The sequence below is a fragment of the Aquila chrysaetos genome, chromosome 8 (assembly GCF_900496995.4).
Source record: "Aquila chrysaetos chrysaetos chromosome 8, bAquChr1.4, whole genome shotgun sequence".
In the NCBI taxonomy this organism is placed as follows: domain Eukaryota; kingdom Metazoa; phylum Chordata; class Aves; order Accipitriformes; family Accipitridae; genus Aquila; species Aquila chrysaetos.
The window spans coordinates 31,985,023-32,006,914 of NC_044011.1; the positions used below are offsets into that span (position 1 = coordinate 31,985,023).

Below are 21,892 nucleotides of genomic sequence, written 5' to 3' on the forward strand. Positions count from 1 at the left end.
AGGACCCTACAGAGTTCATGGACCACATGCCATTTTAATCCAGCTCTTAAATCTGTAACAGCCTCTTCTCTCCAGAGTTCCTTCTGACTCTCCTTGTCTTCTTGTTGCACTTGAGAGGAGAATTTGGACTGCTGGATTTTGCCATGGTACAGCAAACATCTCACACTCTTGTCCTTTAGAAGAAAATGGTACAGCATGAATTGCTTTTGTTGAGGCATTAAACTGACAGCTCTGGAGTTCCTCTGTTTATCCAAAAAGCAGGTATACTGCAGATGGTAAAATATATAATCTTTCTCACGCAGCCCTTGAGCATACTAAGCCTCGACTCTAGGAATGAGCAGGTCAACCAGCATGTCCTCCCAGACTTTGATTTCCGTGGAGACTGCTGTGGGTTGCCAACCATTTTTCTGCAAAGATCTGGCCAATTTTGCACACAAGATGACCCCTCGGAGCAGGAGGCCATCACTTTCAACTTAAAAATTAATCACATTAGGTGAAACAGCACCATGAATATAGACCCCATAAAGTTTATGAAAGTCGATGTCCTTCAATCTTTCAGTAGCACTAAGCTCTAGTGTTTAGATAAAAGCAAACCAACAAGGAGTACTAGTTAGGGTTCAACATGCATTCTATGAAGCATGTGCCCAGGTTATCCACTGGACCACTGGCTAAGCTAGTGATCAGAAAGCCAGAATATATGATTTTAAATCTCTGGGCTTAATTCAGCTCATAGATACCTAAGTCTGTCAATGCTTCAGTGAAGCCAGTTTAACAGCACAACTGGGAACCCTTTTGGAGGCTTTAATATAATTATGCTCAGTCTTCTGTAACAGCTTTTTAAAACTTTTTTTTTATGAGGGTCTCACTCAGAGCAAGTCAGCAACAAAATGTTCACTGAAATATGCGCAGCACTTTGGAGGGAAAATGCATTGCTGTATCATTTTTTATTATTGCTGTTATGTCACTTAATTTCCCAAGGTGGGAATAAAACTGGGAAGAGAATTGGGATGACTTCTCAAAGGGCCCATCAGTCCTTCCAGGAACCCAGTGTGTTGCATCCTATCCATGCCTGCTACAAAAGGCAGCTACTCCAACTTTGGTTTACCCTGAGGGTTGATTTTCATAACAGTACAAGGGAATGATGTATCAGATAGAGAATCCAAAGTTTAGAAATCACTTTCTCCGCATTTCAGGAGATACCCTGAAAAACAGATATACACTCTCAGTTATGTAAGGAGCACATCAGCTTTCCTTTCGATAAAGAATTTTGCTTTAATCAATATGGATTATAGAGTTTGTTTTGAATAAATTAATACAGACAATTATGTACCAGGACAGGCTGACATTGCTAGCAGTTCCCAGAGACACTAAAGAGAAGTGTCAACACCCTAAAGACAAAAATGTGGTCAAAGAAACATTTTTTAGTCATCCATAGTAATGCATTTCCTCAGCTCCTGCTCCAAGCTCACTGTCACCCTGTTAATGCTTCAATGTCTCTCTGTGCCTGATTAAAGAACCTTGTTACTTCTCAGCCTGTTAATTCACCCTGTGGTTCAGATCCTCAGCCAATACAAATCTGCGACCCTGTCCTTGAATCCTGTGTGCCTGGTTTTCATCTAGTGCAATGACCCTGACTCTAGTGCTACTCTGCTGGTTTACAGAGACAAAGGGGTCTAATCCTGCGTAGGAAAAACTGAGACCAAAATTATTAATCACATTCCCATGTGCCAGAAATTTATTTCTGTGGACTTATACAGATTAAAACACTTTTCTGAGTAGAACTATTCCAATAGCTAATGATGTCAAAGGGATTTTTCAAATTAGCTTTGACTAGATTTGGACCAAACTACAATTAATAGAATATTTTTTCTTTTATTCTTCAGACTAAGGAACATTTGACTATGATAATAACGTCAGGGGAAACTCACTTCCCAATTACGAATGAAGTTAGTACTACTGTGTTCGCTGTCCTGCACAGAGCAGCATCATGAGGTTATCAAACATTTACAGCTTGCCATTTCAGCTTTGATATGTTAGTAAACTTGACTCTAACCCCCCAGCATACGAGAGGAGAAGATAGCCATATCTGGATTTAAATGTACAAAACAGCCCTTTTGTCTGTATGTGTTGCTAAGTGCTTTCTTGCTGGGCTTTCTGCAGTACTGATCTTGTTGGTATTTTTTCCCTTGCTGCATCATAGCTAGGAACCATCTTTTTTTTCCATCCTACAACAATTGATTTTCTTTAAAGGCCATGGTGGTTCCACTGGAAGATGGCGGTAGACTCATGGCTTTTCCCCTTGGATGTGTTATTCTGCATTTCATAAAGCTGGCTCAGAGGTAAAAAGCTTGAACAAGAAAATAAGAACGTCAGCTACAAACTGTGTATTTAGTCTCACTTCTTCTGCCTCAGTTCATTTTTTGTGTTTTGGTCCAAACATTGCACAACATCATCATAAAATACAGGTATTTATAGCACTGAGTAGCTGAGTGGCTCGAAAGAGTATCGGTCAGTGTAGATCTAACTGTGTTGCATGGGTATGCTGGGCACCACAGAGCAAACTGGGTTTTGTAATCTGCCATCCCAGTATGTAGCTGCCTTGGGGCAAAGCAGTGGCTACTTTGCAACAGCCACTCACCACTTCTTCTTGCTTCCCCTGTTGTGCTAGGACTGAAACAATGAGCTTCTTGCAAAGTTGGGTTATAAAAATAAGCAGCAGTAACAGATTTGGTTTTCCTTGCTGATGTTCCCAGGGAACAGCACCAGGGCTTAGTCTTCTTGGGCAAGGAGGGCATGGTCCTTTGAGGACATCGGTTTTGTCCCCCAGGCTATGACCTACATTTCAGCATTAAGGATGCCTCGTACTGCTATAGGGCTTCCCTGGGTGGACAGCACTCCTCTGTCTCTAGAGTGGAGCCAAGTCAGACTGTTTATTCTATATTTTCCTAGTATCTGACAGAGCTGAGCCAACCATGACAGGAATTCATACATATGGATACAGTAATGATGCTTAAACATGGAGGCATCCTTTTCCTGAGCAAGGAATAACAGATTTGCTGTATCAAGAGAATAGAATAAAAAGCATTCTTTCACTGAGAAAGAATGTTTTCTATCTCTACCCACTAGACAGGTTCTGCTAAGCAAGAGAGTCTAACTGGGTTTTGGGGGTCTATTAAATCAGAGCAGTGCGAGTTTGATTTCAAAGACACTCACCATTTGTCTTTTCAGGATAAAATGTCTCACTCCCTAAATGCTACAATCTTTCAAAAGTACCTAGGAAATGGGGTCAGAGTAATCAACCAACTGTTTAGACCACAGAATAATTTTAAAGGTCTTTTGTAGTCACATTAGTGAAAATAATATTCAGCTCATTGTAGAAGAATTCCCTTGACTACTCAGTGCTAGTTTTAGAAACGTCTCTATTTGGACAGGAAGATATTATAGCATCTGAATAAAAGCCAGGTCCGGAGAGATGCCGAGCTCTTCCAAGAAGCGCTAGAGTCCTACATAAATTCATTGGTAAATTCAGCAGTCCCAGTTCTCCTCCCGCTTTGCCATTTGCCGTGATTTAATACTGAAATTCCAGTGGCATTCACAATATGCTGGTTCAATATGTTAGGAAGACTCAAGCAGTGCATAGGTCACACAAATACAGCTCAGGAGAGACAGGGCTGATATTTACTGATGGCTTGGCCCTGAGCAAATCACTTCCCTTTCCTGTGCCTCTCTTTCTTCCCACTCATCATCTGCCTTGTCTATTTAGATCACAGGCACTTTGGGGCAGCAGGCTCTCCTGCCTTGCATTTGTGGAGGTACCCATATGAGACTCTCTTCCATGTCATTGAAGTGATTTCAGTAGTAGCTGTATCCAGCACAGAGTTGACATAAAGTGATGGTTAGAAATGGCATGTCCAGGGAATTGAGCAGCAAAAAGGGACAGATTGCTTGTGAGGCAAGAGCATGCTTTGGCTGCAAGGGGCCCAGATCTGAAGTGTTTGTGGAGGAGAAGCGATGCTGACTTTGCTCAATGACCCATCTGTCTGTCTATCTGTACATAGAAATTTAATTTTGTCTCCCCTGGACTCCATTGATCTCCACAGTCGTGACTGATCTCAAGGCCATGGAGCCTATGGCTGAGCTTGTGCTTGTTCCTGAACGTGGGACCTGATGTAATTTTCTTCCCATTGTCTCTGGTGGAGACTCCTCTGGTTGTCAGGAGTACTGTGACTGTCAGTCCTGATGACCCTGATTAAAAATGTCACCAGCTCCAGAATCAAGGCTCACATGGTGTCTGAAAATATTAGGTCCTGTCAGGAGGGAGCAAAGTTTTCCACCACCTGATGGCTGAACACTCTAAACTAAACTGCGTTTGGGAATTTCCAACTTTTAAACCCCTTTGTTATGAAGAGGGTGAAATGAAACCTGACTGAATTGTTTTTTCCCTTCTGGTGGTGACCCCTCCAGGCGGGTATAAGCTATATTAGCCGTAAGGACTGAGCCTGGGTCCCCTTCCTTACCACCATGGAAAATCAAAGAACTTCCTTTTCAAAAGCTGTCAATCTAGGACATCTCACAATCCTTGAAATCCTAATAAATGTTTCAGAGGTACATAAAGTGGCATTTAAATGCTGTGGTGACCAATGCTCTATAAATAGCTGCAAATGTTTATGGAGAGGGAGGTATTTAGAGACGACAGGACAAACAGACAGAGGGCCTTTCTCACCTTCCCCACTTTCAGTGTTACGGCAAGGACGTCAGAGCGGTGCTGGCACAAGGCTCCAGGAGCTCTGCAGCAAACTCAGCCACTTGTCCCTGACTCCAGGTCACCTTCAGAAGCTGTTTCCTTGGTTTATCTCGAGTAGCCTTTCTCAATGGATGCTCAGGTATGGGCAAACAGTGCCTCAGCAGCTGGTCTGCAGTGTGACACTTGGCAACTAGGGCACAGTGTCTTGAATGACCCTCGCAAGGGGTAAGGATAAGGAGGGACAGGGCGGCACATAAAGCCATGGCCATGCCCTAGCAATGTGAGTCAAAAAAAACCACTTCCAGTGTCAGACTCTCCATCACTTCTGCTCACAACAGAAGTGCAAATAAAATGCATGTCCTTACCTCTTCAACAAGCTGCAGCATTCGACGGGTGCTCTCAAGGGACTGAAAAAAACAAAGGAAAAAACACTTAGATTTAGCAAGATACAGTTTCCAACACTAATGTGCAGGCTCATGCTGACAGTATGTTTTTCCTACACTCTTTGCCTTCCCTCAAAATCAGGCCATCAGCAGGGTACTGGTGATCTCTTCATCTTCGGCTCTCTGTTACGGCTTGCTAACGCAGCAGTTCCCACCGCATCTCGAGGCAGCTGCAGTCTCTAAGGCTTGTGCTCCCCTTGCTCACGTGTTGTGGCGGTAGTGCTTGGAACAGCTGGTGTTCCACTTTAAAAATAAAGTCTGTGGTTTCCAGCTAAGACTTTTCAGAGAGCTAATTGGTGACTTTTAACATTTAATAGGTTTGGCAAATTGAAGGAATCCTCAGAAAATATTAAATCGCTGATTTTTGCTCTGAGGCCAAATTGATGCAGACTTTAATACCTAAACCAAACTCACGATCAATAAATGCCTTAATCTCAACTAAACATGACATTAACTTTTACCTCGGCTCATTTCTTTTCCAATACTGCTTTCAGTGTAAAGCTGACAGAAAACAGAATCAGCCCTAGAAATCCTTTGTTGGATCAGCTCCTATTTCTGGATGTGTCTCTCATGCCAACCCCAACCCCAAGTTTCCAGTTTAGCTATCGGTCTCACTTCATCAGCCAGCTGGTCAGCACGCCGCTGCATTTCTTCCAACTCATTGCGCATATCAGCGTCTTCCGCCATTTTAGCTGTGGGTGTGTTTGTGGAAGCTGCAGATCAAGGATTTGTGCTTAGCTGCTTGTGAGCCTGGAAGACAGTGAAAAGGGAAAGAAACAGTGTGGTTAGGCTCCCTGACTCACTGAATTGTGCTTAAATGTCAGTCCTACGAAAGTGCTTTTATTACATGAGTGCCCTCACCCAAACTCTTTTGTGCTGGATAGCAATTCCTATATAGTAGAGAGCACAGAAGATTTTTCAAGGTGGTGCTTTATTCCTGCATTATTAATCAATCACTTTCGAAGAATAAGGATGTATCCTTGTCATGTTCTTTGAGGAAAATCCTTCCTTTTTTCTTAACCTTTCAAATGCTATCCATTTCAAAGCTGGAGATTCAGGAGGTGTTATTTGCTACCAGAAACAAGCTTGAGACCCATTCGTTCTTCTCTAAAATTAAAAGTCTTAACATGAAGGAGGCCAAGATCAAGACTATGCCCCTCATGTCCTATATTTCAGCTGCATTGCTTGGAGGGCCAGACACTCGGCTAATATATCTGCAATGAAATTGAAGACAATGAGACTTTGCAGATTTTTATTGGCTAATGACCTGTCCACCATGCTCTAGTTCAGACTCTGAAATAATATTTACAGGTAGATTGGGTGAAGTTGTCTACCTGGGAGAATCGTTTGTTTCAGGAGAAGTGAGTAAGGGACCTAACTGGTATTTTCAACTTCTCCCCAAAGTGGGTCAGATTCTGAACTTGGTTATCCCTCTCAATACAGAATGACACCACTGAGCTCATCCTAACCAGAGACCAGGATGCAGCCCATTAATCCTCATTTGGGTAGGGTTTCTTTTTTGTTATAAATTCGAGCTAGCTCTGATTACTAAGCATGACTTGATTAAGAAAGGCTGGTCCTCCTACCATCTGTCAGGTCTTTATAACAACAACACTGGCTTATTTCTTTGCTTGATTCAAGCATGGCACATTGCAAATTACTGCTCACTGAATGTTAGATTTGTTCATTGCAGGAAGACCTAATCCCAGGTGCAGTGGAGGTGGGGAAGTTGTGGGGGACTGCAAATAAACAGCCATAAAGCACATGCCGTCATGCTCAATTACAGAAAGAGGACAAAAGCAGCCCCTTTCAGCAAAGCTGCTCTAAGAAGGCGAAATCCCAGGGGCTATTTTCTGTCCTGTCTTTGCGATACGTGCAGCTTTTGTGAAACAAGATAAGTCAGGGCAGAGCTTGGCTCTAAAATTTTAACAGTAACAACTCTGTTGAAATGGAATTTATTATCTATTGGAGATGAATCCACTCCTTACTTTGACAGTGCTCTCCATCAGGACATCAGGAATATGGGCTGAACAGGTACAGCTGGGTGGCAGGGATATTTCCTGGGTCACACCCTGTTTGCTTAGAAATGTATAAGGAAAGCAGACAGCTCCTTGCATTTCCTCTGCAGCTTCAGCAACAGATTTGCTGTTTTTCTTATCTAAGAGGGAATATGTGACCTTCATGCTTTCACATTAGCTGTGCCCTCACTCATGGTTGCTTCTCCTCTTTGAAGCTACAGCAGGAAGAAATCCATCTCAAAGAGTCAGCCCTGCAGCTACTGGCACAGCATCCTACTTTCATCACTGAGCACATTGCCACATCCTTGTCAGAGGGAGACTGAAATTTTGTGATGGGTCACACAATGTTTAGGAGCCCGAAAGTATGATGGAGAAGAAGCCCACCTGGTTCTGCCAGCTGCATGGTCACAGCAGTGCAAAGGACCAGCCTGAAGCAACTCATCTGCAGCCCCAGCTGATGCAGACACAGAGCTTAATTTCATGGCTAATATTCAGACTGATATCAGACCCTTCAAGAATGCTCACAAACAGCGGTAAATAAACTTTACAAAAAATGGCACACTCTGAGGTTTAGGAGGAAAAGATGAACCAGGAATTGGTCTCCTCATGAAGGGCATGTGAAAATGTGGGGATACGCTCAAGGCCCCAACCTTCCCACCCTGCTGCTTGCGCTCATGTTGCCTTTTGTGGCACATCACACAGCTCCAGGAAGACACTGCTCCTGATCAGCAAATGGAGCATGCTCAGCTGGGATAAAAAGAAGTTATTTTGGTAAAGAACTGCACTCCGAACTCCTGTCCCACTTGGCACAGGCTGGCACTAGCACTGGTCACTGCTTCACAAATTGTGTTTTTTCCCAGATCGAGGCAAAACTCAGCATTTAAATATTTCTGGCACAGCCTCTGTGACAGAATACCAGGATTAAGTCTGTGGACCTAGTTTTAGAATATCTAGTTAAAATATTCTCCTCTGCCTGGATCCTTCACTACACTTGTGCTGGCAGAATAGCAGCACTGAGCTTTAGCAAAAATCAGGACAATTTAGACATGACTTTGGGACTGATCTAATTGGTATATACATATAGCTGTGAGGGGCAGGAAACTGTTCTGTTGTGTCTATCTGGTAGCATCTTACTAGCTGTAAAGTGGGAGGTGATGCATCAGTGAGAGGGTGGGATGCTAACGGGATTTGGTTCAGTCTCTAAGCATATCCAGTGTGAGCTGAATGATTACAGACCTGTAAGGGAGTGAAGGTGAGATGAGTGCTTCTACTGACAATAACAAATAATAACAGTCTGTTTGTCAGTCACTGCAGATAATAAAAATTGTACAGAAAATTCAGTTTTCAAGTAGATTCCAGCCTGACTTTTGATGTTTTACTTATTAATTTTTGATCATGACCCAGCGGTGGTGTTGGGTGGTGCAAAAAAGAAACAAAGTGGAGAAACTTTGTCATTTTTCTTTAGAGTTATCCTTCTCGGTTAGTTAGAACCATCAGTTGGCATCTTAGTGACAGATGTATCCTATTTTGCATCAAGCTAAAAAAAATGTCAGAGGTTGTAGCCAGAGAGATGTTTTGTAGCAAGTGATCGAACTTGACAGGTTTATTGACATGGTTTGGTATTTGTAAAGCACTTAGAATGGATTGAGAAACAGCAAAAAGCATTCTTCCAGACAAGCCATTTTACATCAAGTTTTAGTCATAAACAAAAGTGCCCCGCAGCAGTGCTGATTCAACTTTATTTAATAGAAAACCGTGCACAAGAATCAATAAAGGTTACTGATTTGCACACAGTATGATAAACTACATATATTTTGCAGATGGCTGGGAATAGGCTTAAATTTTTCACAGATTTTGCAGTTTAAAATGTGGAATAGGACAGATTAGAGAGAGGATTTTCCTTGAAAAGCCCCATTTAGGCTGAAATTCCATTCCAGTGTCATGAATTTCCAGCAACAAACCCTGTTATCAATAAAATCCTGCAGAGAGCAGATTTATGTTTTAAAGGAAATTATTTCTCTACAGTACAAATTAACAGTTTTCCCCCTATGGTGTTTCTTAGGAACACCTATGTGTAGTCCTTGATGTATGAAAACGTTGAAACTGAGTGATTACAGGAATGGCCAAGAAAAGGTAAACCATAACCCATTTGCTCTCACTGATTACTGGACAGACTTTCAAAAGCATAAGGTATTAGTCTGTCTTGGGCCCACTGAAACCTGCTGTTGTTTTAGTAAAACAGGAGTAGGCCAAAGATAATATTGAGGACTTTGGGTAATAAAATCCTTGTGGAATTTACATTTTTGATAACAGCCGATATTTTGCATTCTGTTCTCATTCAAGCTGATTTGAACCAAGTATCAAAATCCTATAATTGCCTTAGGAACCTCTAATATAACTGGAAATAAACTTTCCGAAATGTACTCTGTACTTTCAATATAAACTACATTTTTTTTGTCTACAGTCACTGCAGAGATGACAGATCAGAAAACCAAAGCTGTGATGTAATGTTAAGCTCTTTAGATCTAAAACTTTGATCAAAAAAAAAAGTTGCTACAGAAGTTACAGCCACTTGCACACACTCAGTCAATTTGTGTTTATACTTGCAGTAATTGTATTTACAAATGCAAGCTCAAAATTTCACGAGGACCTTGATTTTTCCATTTCAGAAAAGGGAAAGGAAGTCCTCTGGGTTCCCACACTAACATACACGGTGCTCTCTTAGAAGAAGAAAAAAATCCAAACATTGCTACAAAAAGCTGCGTACATCATGTACCAAGCTGTGCTCTGTGTCTTCTAGACAACACAAGCAATTTCAGGGACTTGGGTGACTTACATCAAATTCCCTGTGAGCCAGTCTTATACGTTATGCCAGTGCTCGTACAGAAGCACAACCGACTAAGCGTTAAAGAAAAGTACAAAGAGAGACTGGCTAATGGAAAGGCATTGCCTATTATACTTTGAATTCTGCATCTGCTGGTTTGGTAGTGCTCAGATGCAATAAAGAATCTCATAGCAAGAACATTATATATCCTTATGGAGTTATACTGAAGTCTAAGAGAGACCTACATATATCCCCAGAGGAAGAGAGATACAATGAGTGACCTTTGAAAGCAAATATTTGCTTCACAGTGATATAAACACTTCAATGCAATAAATACAGGAAAATGAAAATGCTGCAATTTAGTGTGATGACGGCAACACTGCAATAAAATGTTCTTTTTTAAGCACTCTCCCTGTTATTAAAGGACACATCTATTCTTCCCGTGGATATTTGTAGCCAGAGGATGACTGCATTGGCGTATTCTACTAAAAAAGTCAAGAGTCGGTCAATACCACACTTTATGCTTCTTTCTTGTAGGATTGAAAGAGCATTACCGCAGTGGTGTGGCATTAGTAAAGCCACAGAAAACCCAAAGAGAGGCTTTGGATCAAGCATCTCAGGACGGGTGTTGGGCCATTTAATGCTGGCAGTTGGGTTGCAGCTATTCTCCTTTCATTTTTAATCTGGTTGTTGGTAGAAGGAGAAACACACGCTGTCAAAGGGGGAGATGAAGTTCAGCTATGGATGAAGGGGGTCATCCTTGCTCCCCAGTGTTGCCTTGCAGCCATTCAGTTGGCTCCCTGAGTGCTGTGCAAGGCATGTTCAGCCACAACGGGTCCAGGCACAAGGCAGTTCTGGGGCTGTGTAGGATCCTCCTGTCAAGATGCACACCCTTTTCCCTGCTGCACCTCCCCGACAGCTATCATTGCCCAGCAGGGAGCTCTCTAGAGTTCAGCTGCCCAGCACATTGGCAGCCTTCCCTAGATGGACGTTTTATGACTGGGTTATAAGAAATGCAGTGGCATTAACCCCAAAGCTCACTCTAGACCAGAAATACCTACTAGCACCAGTAGGGAATCAAATGACATCAAAAGTGAGAAACTGCTGCAAAAGAATGCTTAGATTCCAATATCTGTGTGTGCTGCTGCAACCAGCAGGTTCCCCCTGAAATTATGTTTGAAGGCAGACCCCAACAGAAAGCCAAGAAAGGCGTGTGTGAGCTGCCCACAGTCAGTGTGACAAACAGCAGCTGGAGAGTTGAGTTGGGAGCCTAGTTTTTATAGATTGTGGGCTCTCAGCAATGATCCTCACAAGCCCTAACTCTTCTGGGTTTCGACTTCTGTCATCTCCATTTCACCCAGAGCTCGCCACAATTAATACCGTCTATAACAGAAACATTTCCTGCTTTTACTCTTATTGTATTTTAATTGATCTGAAAGCACTTGGAGAACAAATCAGCTAATTTTGTAATGAAAATCCTATTTAAAGATTTTATGCTATTGCATAAAATGTAACAATGAAAAATTATGCAAATTTGTTATTTAGATTTAAGTTTGAAATAGCTCTGAAATAAAATCTTGAGGAAAGTCTGCTTTTTATATCAGCTCTGCAGCACAGCTTATTGCCTGGATGTAATTTATTCACAAGATTTTCAGCAAAGTTCTCATTTCCAAAGAAACACCTTTGTTATGTTTGTGTTACTGATTAAGCCAGAAAGCTGCCTCTGTGTTTCCATGGGGTATGGTAGCATTAACCTGTGGCACAGACATCTCAACTCTGCTCTGCTGCTGTCCCACAGTGTGTTGCTTGCAAGCCTTTAGGCCCAGCTCCACAGCCCAGGCTGACAGAGTTCGGTGATAACCGATTTCACTCTGATTTTTGCTGGATATTCACTAAAGAATAATGACTACTGGTGAGGGCTTATCAGGGAGTGACTTTGGAAAAGACAGGCAGTGAGATCTTGCAAATCTGAATTCAGGAGAAGCAGGCAGTTTCTAGTTTGTCACTGTCTTCCTGCATCGCCTTAGACAACTTATTTTACTCTCAGGGCTTGCTTGCATTGCCTGAAGATAGGTCTCTAGAGCTATGTGAGATGCTGTAGGTATTTGGTTTCCTGCTGCTGGCTGTGTCTGTCAGCATCATGCAGATGTCTTGGATATCCTCTGATGGGACCACTTGTCCTTGTTTAACAACTGAATCTGTCTCCCATCTACACAATATGGATAAAATTCTTCTTTTCCTTCCTATCTTGTCCTTTTTTTTTCCTACTTAAATTGCAGGTGTTTCAGGGCATGGACTGGCACTGGTTTGGGGATGTACATGGTACAGGACAACGGAGGCTTTTGGATAAATGCTAGTAAGGGTGACATCATGTTCTCATACTGCATTTCTGTATCAGAACCCATACATAGCTGGAACAAGAACTCTTCAGTCAAGGGCCAAAATGAAGATGTTGAAGTATAATTAGACAAAATTATGACTCCTGACTATTTGCTGAATGTGTTGGAAAAAATAGTTCCAAAGCAGTTTTCCTATGGGCTTGCATTGCTATAACGACGAAAAGCTCACTAAAGTGATTTCTTAGGGGGAATGCAATTGCGCAACATAAATGTGCTACCAGGGGAATTGCTGCTTTTTGTACACGTGGGCACCTCTACCCCAGGCAAACCCCTGATCATCAGTGGGTAAATGAGTGTGATTGTGTGTACACACAGTTGCAGTGCAGCAGACAAGTTGTGTTGACACAACTGCTCCGTGCCTCTGGTTTCTGCAAACAGGGAGGTTATGAGCAATACATCCCACGCTTCCCCCCAGGCGCTGCTGCCAGGGGCGATGGCAGGTGGATAAAGTTGCCGTTGAGATCTCGGAGAATAACAGGCAGTCATAAAAGAAATGCCTGGAGCCACCCCATCCCAGTACAAAGCAAGTCGTTGTTGTCCTGTCAGTTGTCAGACAACACTGCTGTTTTATGAGGCTCCAACATGTGCATGCTGCTTTATCAGGCTCCTGCACCAAAAAAATAAAAGCACAGAGCAGCCATTTTGTAAAAATTTCACTTCAGAGTAATAACAACTTGACTTTCTATCCATTTTACTGCTAACAAAACTGCTTTAGAAAAGAAAACCTTTCAATGTGTTATCTCTTTGCAGTCATTTCTACAGCTGTGTACCCACACATTTTTCCTGTTTTTTTTTCCTTTCCAACAGCAACAGAAAACCATTGCAGGCAAAAATATTTGTTTTGTCCATCTGGGAGAACAACCGTCCAGAGTGGTGGAGGGTGAAGGAAGAAACCCTCTTACCAGGATTGGCCACCTCATCTGGAGGGAGCTGCTGGCAGCACAGAAGGCACTGAACAGAGACCTGGACAGAACAGGCTGCTGTGAGTCTAATTCCCTGCTTGCACAGGTAGCTGCCTCATACAGCTTCACTTATAATTTAGCAAGCAATGTCCAATGATTCCCTAAGTTTATTGTGTTCCCACTAGTTCTGAGTCCAGACCCTCACTTCTCCAAAACACATTTCACTTCTAGCACAAATTAATTCACAGCCAGAAAATATCAGCTTGTTCCTGTGCTGGTTTTGTCATGTGGCTTAAATAGTTTCTCTCCTTCTCTCTCTCTGAGGTATATAAACAGCAGTCATAACCTTTCCCAGCATTTCTTATGACATGAAAGATCAGAATCTGTTAGTCCTTTCTTGGTAGATGGACTGTTTGTTGCTCTGATCTTCCTAGCAGCTCTTGGAGTCTGAATTCCAGTCTGAATTAGTCTTCTCCAGAAAAGGGTGGCTGGCATTTCACAGGGTGTTTTAAATGAGGATATAGGCTTTGCTCGAAGGGCTTAGTGCTTCCCCACCCCTCCAGGAGATACCTGCTCCAAAATATCCTACAACCTCACTTGCCATTTGCATAGCTGGATCTTGCTGGCTCAGGACAAGAAATCCGGGTATTAGTAGGGAGGATTAAAGAAAATGTTTTGACTTGTGACAAAGCTATTTACATGCTGTGGCCAGAATCTGGGAGAAAAACAAAAGGCATCTGCTTAGCTGGAGGATGAGATTTCTGACTGTGTCACAGTTTTCAGTGAAACTCACACCCTGAATTCGTTCAGGTCTTCCTCAAAATATTCACTCACCATCACTGCAGCAATGACAAGCAGTCAGCCTCTCTCCTCTTTGATTATATTCCAACCTGGGTTTCTTTATACTGGTCCTAAGCCACTAAATCTGATTAATGGCCAATTTTAGAAGCTAGGGGTGAAAGTCACCCCCATTTCAAGTCAGAGGAAATTTCACCACTGCCATTAGTGGGGTCAGGCTTGCAGGTGGGGCTACCAACCAGCCAGCAAAATGCTGGTAGATGCTGGCAGTGTGTGGAGGGTGAACAGTGGGGGGGGGGGGGGTGTCTGTGTGCAAACATAAAACAGGAGTGCTTGGCATCTTAAATGCTTTTGTGCCAGATTTTCCTGGGGGTCTACCTGCCCCCTTCTGTTTCTCTTAGATGAATAGATGGATAGATAGATAGAATATAAATATAAATATAAATAATATAAATTGGAATTATTGCAAGACATTTATTGAGGGATTCAGGAGACAGCAAGGAATAAGAAAACAGCATGGCAGACTTTCCTGGAGAGCATAAAGGGCATTCCCACCAGGCTGCATGAGGCCTGTTGCATTTGCTGTTCCTAGTTTTGTAGAAAGAAACTGCTCCCTCTGCACAGCCTTCTCAAGAGTGCACAGAGCTCCTGGTCCAGCCCCCTCCCTCCATATACACATCCAAGCCTCTTCCACATCTCCTGGTTTAAGTTAATCGTCACCTCTGCTGAGCATCCCAAACTAAAATGATCTTTTGGGGTGAGGGCAGGAATCAAACTTGGGCAGTGACAGGGAAACCAGTGTGGGGCAAAGGCAGGCACAGATTTCCCAGGAAGCCAAGTGGGACCTGCATCCCCTCCCTTGACTCATAGCACCAAAGGTGTTCAGCACCTGTCTGCGCCAAAGCGTTATTGCTCCTTTTCCTCGCTGTTTTAAGAGTTGCTCATGGACCACGACTGTGAAGTGCTGAGGTTTTGCAGGTGATATGAGACACCTGCTTTCAGTGGGCTCCAGGAAAGGGGTCGGTCATAGCCTGGGATGTCAGTGGGCAGTGAGCAACAGCCTGTTCGCTCACGTCTCTCACACAGAGGCTGGATCAGTCTGATTCAACCTTATAAAGTCACTGTAATACAGAAGATGAACTGTGTCTGTGCCTATTTACTACCCCCTGGTGCTGCAGTTAGTGTCTGTGAGTCAGGAGTGCTTCAGCTACGTAACAGGTAATGCGGCATGAGAAAATTACAGTAACTCGGCCCTGTCTGCTTATTCTTTTGCTCTTAGTCCTGCTGATGGGAGTGTCTTACAGATCAATGGGGTGGCAACCAACTGGCTGCAGTTGGTTTGCATTCGTGGGTGAAGGGTCTCCCCCTGTACCTTCATAAATCAAGAGGGGCAGACCCAGTGGCAACAGAGAAAGCAAACTGAGTTTCTGCAAGAAAGCATAAAACATGAGGGGTTGTTCAAAAGGCCTCACTCCTCATTGCCTCAACCCTTTCTAAGTCTTCTCTGCCTTTGCAAAGTCAGTGCTAAATGCCACCATGTCAGAAGAGTTACACACACGTGTATTACATGCAGATCAAATCAATGGCAGAAAATGCAAGCCAGTAGAGATCATCCTCAAATTTCTTATAATGATCCAAGAAAGCAGACAGACAACTGAAGAAAGACTTTTTTAGGCTAAATGGATGATGAAAAGGAAACCCACAAACTGGAGAAAGATTTTTTTAGGCTAAATGTATGAGAGAATGAAAACCCACGAGTATTACAGGAAGAAAAGAGAGCACATTTGCATTGGCCTCTGTCACAAAGCAGAGCTAATTTCTGCTGCATTTTGTGGAAGTCTGCAAGTCAGGAGGAAATTTTGTGGTAACTTTAATTTGAAAGTGATTTTTTTTAATTAATTGAATGGAACAATGAATAAGTCAGTCATTTAAACAGCTGTGAAATTCTTCATTTGTATGGTAAAAATTGGTGCTATCACTTCTTTACTAATCCTGATGCTTTTAGGACTGGATGAGACAAGCTGTGAGTGTAACTAGCGCTTTTACAAGCATAGTATGGAATGGCTGATGATTTTGGTAGACGGGAAAATATGGAAAAAGATTTTGTGGCGGAAGAACAATAACTCAATATTTTAGTTTAAAAGATGGGCAGTGACATAGTTAACACCATCAGCATCAATGTTGTTGTAGCTTTGATTTAAAAAAGATAGACAGGAATAAGGTGTTCCCCTGATGGTGTTTGTTATGGGCTGTCAGCAGACTCAGGCAGACAACATTTCATTTCTTTCTGTGTGGTTCATATTTGCAAGATTTCTTTGCAGTCCAGGACTCACACCTACCCCCACCCCTGAGCTGTATTACACCAGTAAGGACTTACTTTTACTACGCTGAACAGGACTTGATAACTATGTATTTGTCGAATTGAGTGCTGCACAAGCCCCACTCCTTCACTCCCTCTCAGCATTCGGTCTTAGTTTTATGCTCTTTTTACCCTCACAGCACCGCTGACACCTTGTAAGTGCAGTATTGCTTTGCCAGTGGAGCACGCACACACTTGGCTGCTGAGCCAAAGGGCTGTGGCTTCACTGTGGCTTTTGTGGGTGGGTTTCACTGGCTTTCAGTGCATTTGTGTGGGCACTGAGGCAAACATGTAATGCCAAAGGACACCTTCTTCTAGCAAGAGTTGATAGTGTAGATTCTGGTTTATGCAGCTGTGAACTTAACGGAAATGAATGAAAGACAATTAATGCAGCTATTGCTACATGTAAACATTTTAATAGGGGAGTAAAATTCTGTACCCTACAATCATGAGGGGATTAGGAATGTAAATAGACAACTTTCCCCTATTGACATGTATTTGCAGTAAACAAAGCAATTCATTACGTTAATAATATTAATCCTTCCCTTTCATTTCTGCCTGATGGTAAAAGTCTGGCCATGTTTCAACCAATGGACTGATATATTTTTAGCAGAAATCTTCTTTAACTAAGTCGCCAGAGTCAAATCAGCAGCTGACAAAATATAAGCATTATGAAACTGGGCTGATGGTGTTATTTGTAGAATGGGATTTTTAACTGAAGAAAGGCGATTTTTTTCAGCTATGGGGCACAGCAAAAGAGATGTTAAAGAAAAGATCTCGTTATCTTTGAGAGTCTTGGTTATCACTGATTATTCATGTTCTTTTCTTTTTCAAATTAAAGAGCCTTATCTTTGAAGAAACAATTTCAATATCCATATATCCACATATCAACCTGTCTGTCTGTCCATCCTTCTGTTCATTATATCATACAGCATTTGAAGGAGGTAGCAAGAAGGAAGGGAGTTTGCCAACTTGAGGTTTTTCCCTTGTGCATGCAGCCATTTGTGGTGAGGGCACTGTCATGTGGAAATGCAACACCTTAAGTAAAATAGAAAAGGCACAAGAGATTATAGGCCTGAGTCAAAGCCCCATCACCTCAAAGAACTGCTATCCAAACTGTGACTGAAAGGAGTTCAGGAGACCATCTGCACCTCCCCACTTACTGCCCATGGATTTTCTCTAGGGCAACAGAGCTTTAATAATGGACAAGCAAAAAAAACCCATAAGGTTGACCTTTCCAAGGCTGCTCTATGATAACCCCGAGGGTGTCTTGTGTTTTGCAGACCAACAGCCACGCTGTTGGCTCAGGGCTCGCTTTCTGCCACGTCCAGGGCAGCCCAGCCCTCCCCCCAGCTCCACTCTCCTCTACTTTTTGCTGTAGTCTCCACTGGGAACTTAAACTGTGGAGGTAGGAGTTAAAGCTGAAGAAAGTCTACGAGCTTTGAAAAACTTACTTCCCTTCAAGAAAGAAAAAGAAATAGCTACAGCCACATTATAAAAAGAAAGGACCCTACTTAGTTTTTAACTACTTTCATTCTCTGTTTATATATTGGTGATACACAGATAGACACGCGAGTACGTAAAATGCAGCCGGCACGATATAAGGACACAGCAGAGTATCCTTTTTAAATGCAGTTTATATGGCAAAAAGGCCTGGGAACCCAATTTTAAACAATAAACCTTTTACAGATCTAAATTTTATTATTTCAAGGCTCTTTTATAGAGTCACAATGACAAAAAATTCTGCTGCTATTAAACAGCTCATCTCCCTGAAGTGAAGCTGGACCCTTGACCAGCCCAGACCCAATCCCCCAAAACCTGCAGTATTGCAGGTGCCATTCAGACAAGGGAGAGGATCTGGCTGCTCCCTTCACTGGGCACAACTGGGAGATTAAATGGGAAGATCCTAGTGTCATATCCACTGTAATATTACTGGTGAATATTTATACCAAAAACAATACATTGGGAACAACTGTTTAAGATGTATACTTACAATGCACTTACAGTTGTACAAGTCAAATATCGAAAGCATCTGACATTTCTAGGCTAAGTAACAAATTATATTAGCCACAGGAATGCATACTAGCACCCCACAGATATGCAAAACTTACTCACTCATTTTCAAAGGCCACTGCTGCTTTCTGATTCACACCTACAACTAATTCTTGGCTGCTACTCGTTTCCCAGGAATCAGTAATATAAATTCAAAGAGGCCAAGGGCACACATGCACACCAGCTTTCCCTGGTGCAGGGTATGAGAACTCCTCATTATTTGTTACAGTCTCACAAGGCTGATTTAGAAACCTCTCTTGCTTCTGAAGTCCATTTCAGTCTTCACAGGCTGATGAAAAAAAAACCAGCACGCTCCTCCAGTGAAGATTACCCAGACTCACAGGCAAGGATTTAGCTGTACTAATACAAGAGCACAACTTCTATTCTTTTTTTTTTCTCCTGTCTTTTTTTGTTGACCAATCAATTCAACAACAGGCTAGATAGGGCCTCAAGGGCATCGCTTTCAACCACGTGATGAGCAGATTAACAGAGAGGCTGCAAAATCCTTTCCGCTCAAACTGTTTTAACAGAGGATCAAAATCTTTCTCTCTGCGTAGGGATTTTTATTTAGCTAGTTCTTCTTATTCAGTTTGCACATGTTTGTGAAGGAATTAAGGCCTGCGAGGGCACGTAAGATGGTCTGGTTTGGTTTCTAACCTCTTCCTTTCAATTTATGTTTGGGAGTAGAAAGTTTTCCAGTTCCTTGTCAGAATGTTGCCCGTTCCCTGGGTCTTAGAGTTGCATCGTTATTGGTTGAATCTCATCAACTCACAGATGATGGCCCTGAAAGGTCAGAACTTAAAATATTTTGCAAAAGCTCCCCCTTTTCCCTGCTGCAGTTCATGTTCTCATTAAGGGAGATGGATATATTGAAATAGGCTGTGATACAATCTGTAGGGGAAAGGTTCGGGAAAGACGTGAGCTGGGTGGGTCCTATGGGGTTACACAGGATTTACAGAGCTCTGCTGAACAATAAAACATGAGATTAAATTTGATCACGTAAATAAAATAACAATTGACTGATTCTTGGCCCCAGCAGCCTGCTTACTGGGAAGCTGATGTGCTAACTATTTGCAACATAGAGGTATACAGGGATTCCTGTTGAAAGCCTTTATATTTAATGCACAGATCTCTGAGGTATGCAGGTACAACTGCTGCTGATGGATGGTAAGGGGGTACATTCACTGTTGTAGCACAGGAGTGTTTTTACTGGAGAAAACAAGACTCAAAAAAACCCAACACAAAAGCAGAAAACCAGACTGCCTTATATTCATCTAAGGCACAAAAGCACACCTGGAGCTACGTAGATTGAGGATCAGATGTGAAGGTCTACACACAGTATGGCCAAGAGGTTTCTTTGGCTACAGCATGTGTTGAAACAAAACTAACCCACTCGCTCAGCTGCTGGACGATGAACCACAGCAGTGAGCTGGGACGAGAGCAATTCACATACTACCAACAGAAATGGCAAGAATAAACTCAGCAAAAAAAATTAATAGCTTTAAAAAAAATTAATAATTTGAGAGCAATCACAGTCTGGTCACAAACAAGTCGCAGAATTCAGCAAATAGAGGATTTCCCCAGAACTGTGCTTGAATATTCCCACAGTCTCACTGCCAATATCCTACAGCTCCAGATTTCAAGCAGGGGAGCAGAGTATGTGCTACACAGCTGAGGGCAGAGGGGTTTTGCCTTGCTGCCTGACAATGAAAGCTCTAATTCTTTTTTCATTTAAATCCCTAAACCTTTTTCTGCCATCACTGGGACCTATATGGGGTGACTTTGGGCCTTTAAGGTCAGAGGCTTTATAAAGAGCCATGCCAAAATGAAGGAATAAAATATTCCTTGCAGTGGGTGAATAGTGACAACTAATCTGATTCTTCTGAACATTAAAATGGTACTTGTTTTACATCAGAAAAACAGGATTTGCCTTCCAACGTCTACCTTCATAAGACTCTCATTTATTTAGGCACATCTGCATTCATTCACCTGAGCATAAATCCAGAGAAATTCTGGGTTTCAGCTGAGCCAGTCTGCTTTTCCAGACCTCTGTATGAAATCACAGCTTGTCCCAAGGACGAGTGACTATCATCAGCAGCGCTGCCTCCAGAGCATCACAGAGATGACTCACCCAGACTCAGCCCCCAGCAGACTGGGAGCAAGAGGCACCGTTGCTTACAAAGCTGCAATATGACAAGGACCACGGGGCAAAGCCCATGATAAGACCGAGCTGGGGGTGTACAACTCATAACGCTAAGCACATCTGGCCCAACACGGTCTGTGATACAGAAGAAATGCCTGAATAACGGGGATGGGAGCAGATGTCCTCCCCAAGGCATGTTCAGCAGTGGTAGGTGGCTTCTGGTGATGTCCCCAAATGGGGAGTTAGGAGTTGGTACACTGTGAAGCCTGTGAGATCAGGCATTGTAAAATAAGGAAACTCTACCCCACAAGATGGTTTTACACTTTTAAGTGGCCAAGCGGTCAGTGTTCAAGGCTAGCTGTCTCAAGCAGATGGTGCAGCCAAGGGTTTTGCTGGAGCTGTTCAGGAAACAGTAAATGTGTCTCTCCTCCGAGACCCACCAGTAAGGAGTTATCTTTTCAGGTTTTGGTAGAAACGCTCTTGTCTTTCAATATCAGCCAAAGCCCCTTTATTTTTTCAGCTGGTTTTAGTTTGGAGAGCTCTCCCTTCACTTCTATCCCTCCTGCAAATGTATGTTTGAGGATTTTTAGAAATGGGAATATTTTGAAGACAAGAACAATACTTGCTAATGAAGTCATTTATTAGTAAAATAAGTTCCAATCAAGAATATTGACATGCTTTATTCTTTATTTATAAATACTACTCCTGTAAGTAAAGACAGCAGGATGGGGCATGAACTTCACTTGAATGTAATCCAATTTAAATCTAAAGCAAACATTGTTTTCTTGTGTATTTTACGTAATCTGAATTCCTGGATGAAGAACCAGCGAGTCTTCATTCTTGACCTAAGAATAATGTGGGAACAATTCTATGTCTGATACAGAATTTGTTTTCCATAAGCAATATTGCCCAGTTCAGATATTTCAGACTGAACTGCTTTCACGGTGCTGACACTTATTTCTCAGTAAGCGAAAAAAAAAAGAGGGAGATGACTCCTTCCTTCATGAAACCCCAATGACACGTACAGGAGAAAATCCATGCAGTGTAAGAGCTCTTGTAGTGCAGCTGCTGCCTTCACACTTAACCCAAGGGTAAACTGAAGACCACAGATTGAAATGAAGTTACCCTCTTAAGCTTTGACAATGCATCTAAAGAGCACATCTCAAGGACATACAGCCTGGACCCATCTGGTAGACTAAAAGCCCCTTGT

At 42.4% G+C, this 21,892-nt stretch overlaps 1 protein-coding gene across 2 annotated transcripts in view; it reads right to left on the reverse strand.

Annotated features, from left to right (window-relative positions):
• The window catches only part of SNAP25 (synaptosome associated protein 25), a 66,832-nt gene that overhangs the window by 24,339 nt on the left and 20,601 nt on the right, over positions 1-21,892 (reverse strand). For both annotated transcript variants that reach the window (XM_030021935.2, XM_030021934.2), the window contains exons 2-3: positions 5,803-5,937; positions 5,110-5,151 (exon numbers count right to left, since the gene is read on the reverse strand). In XM_030021935.2, the coding sequence (XP_029877795.1) occupies positions 5,110-5,151; positions 5,803-5,874 (114 nt within the window). In that variant the 5' untranslated portion in view covers positions 5,875-5,937. The remainder of the gene's footprint in view (positions 1-5,109; positions 5,152-5,802; positions 5,938-21,892) is intronic.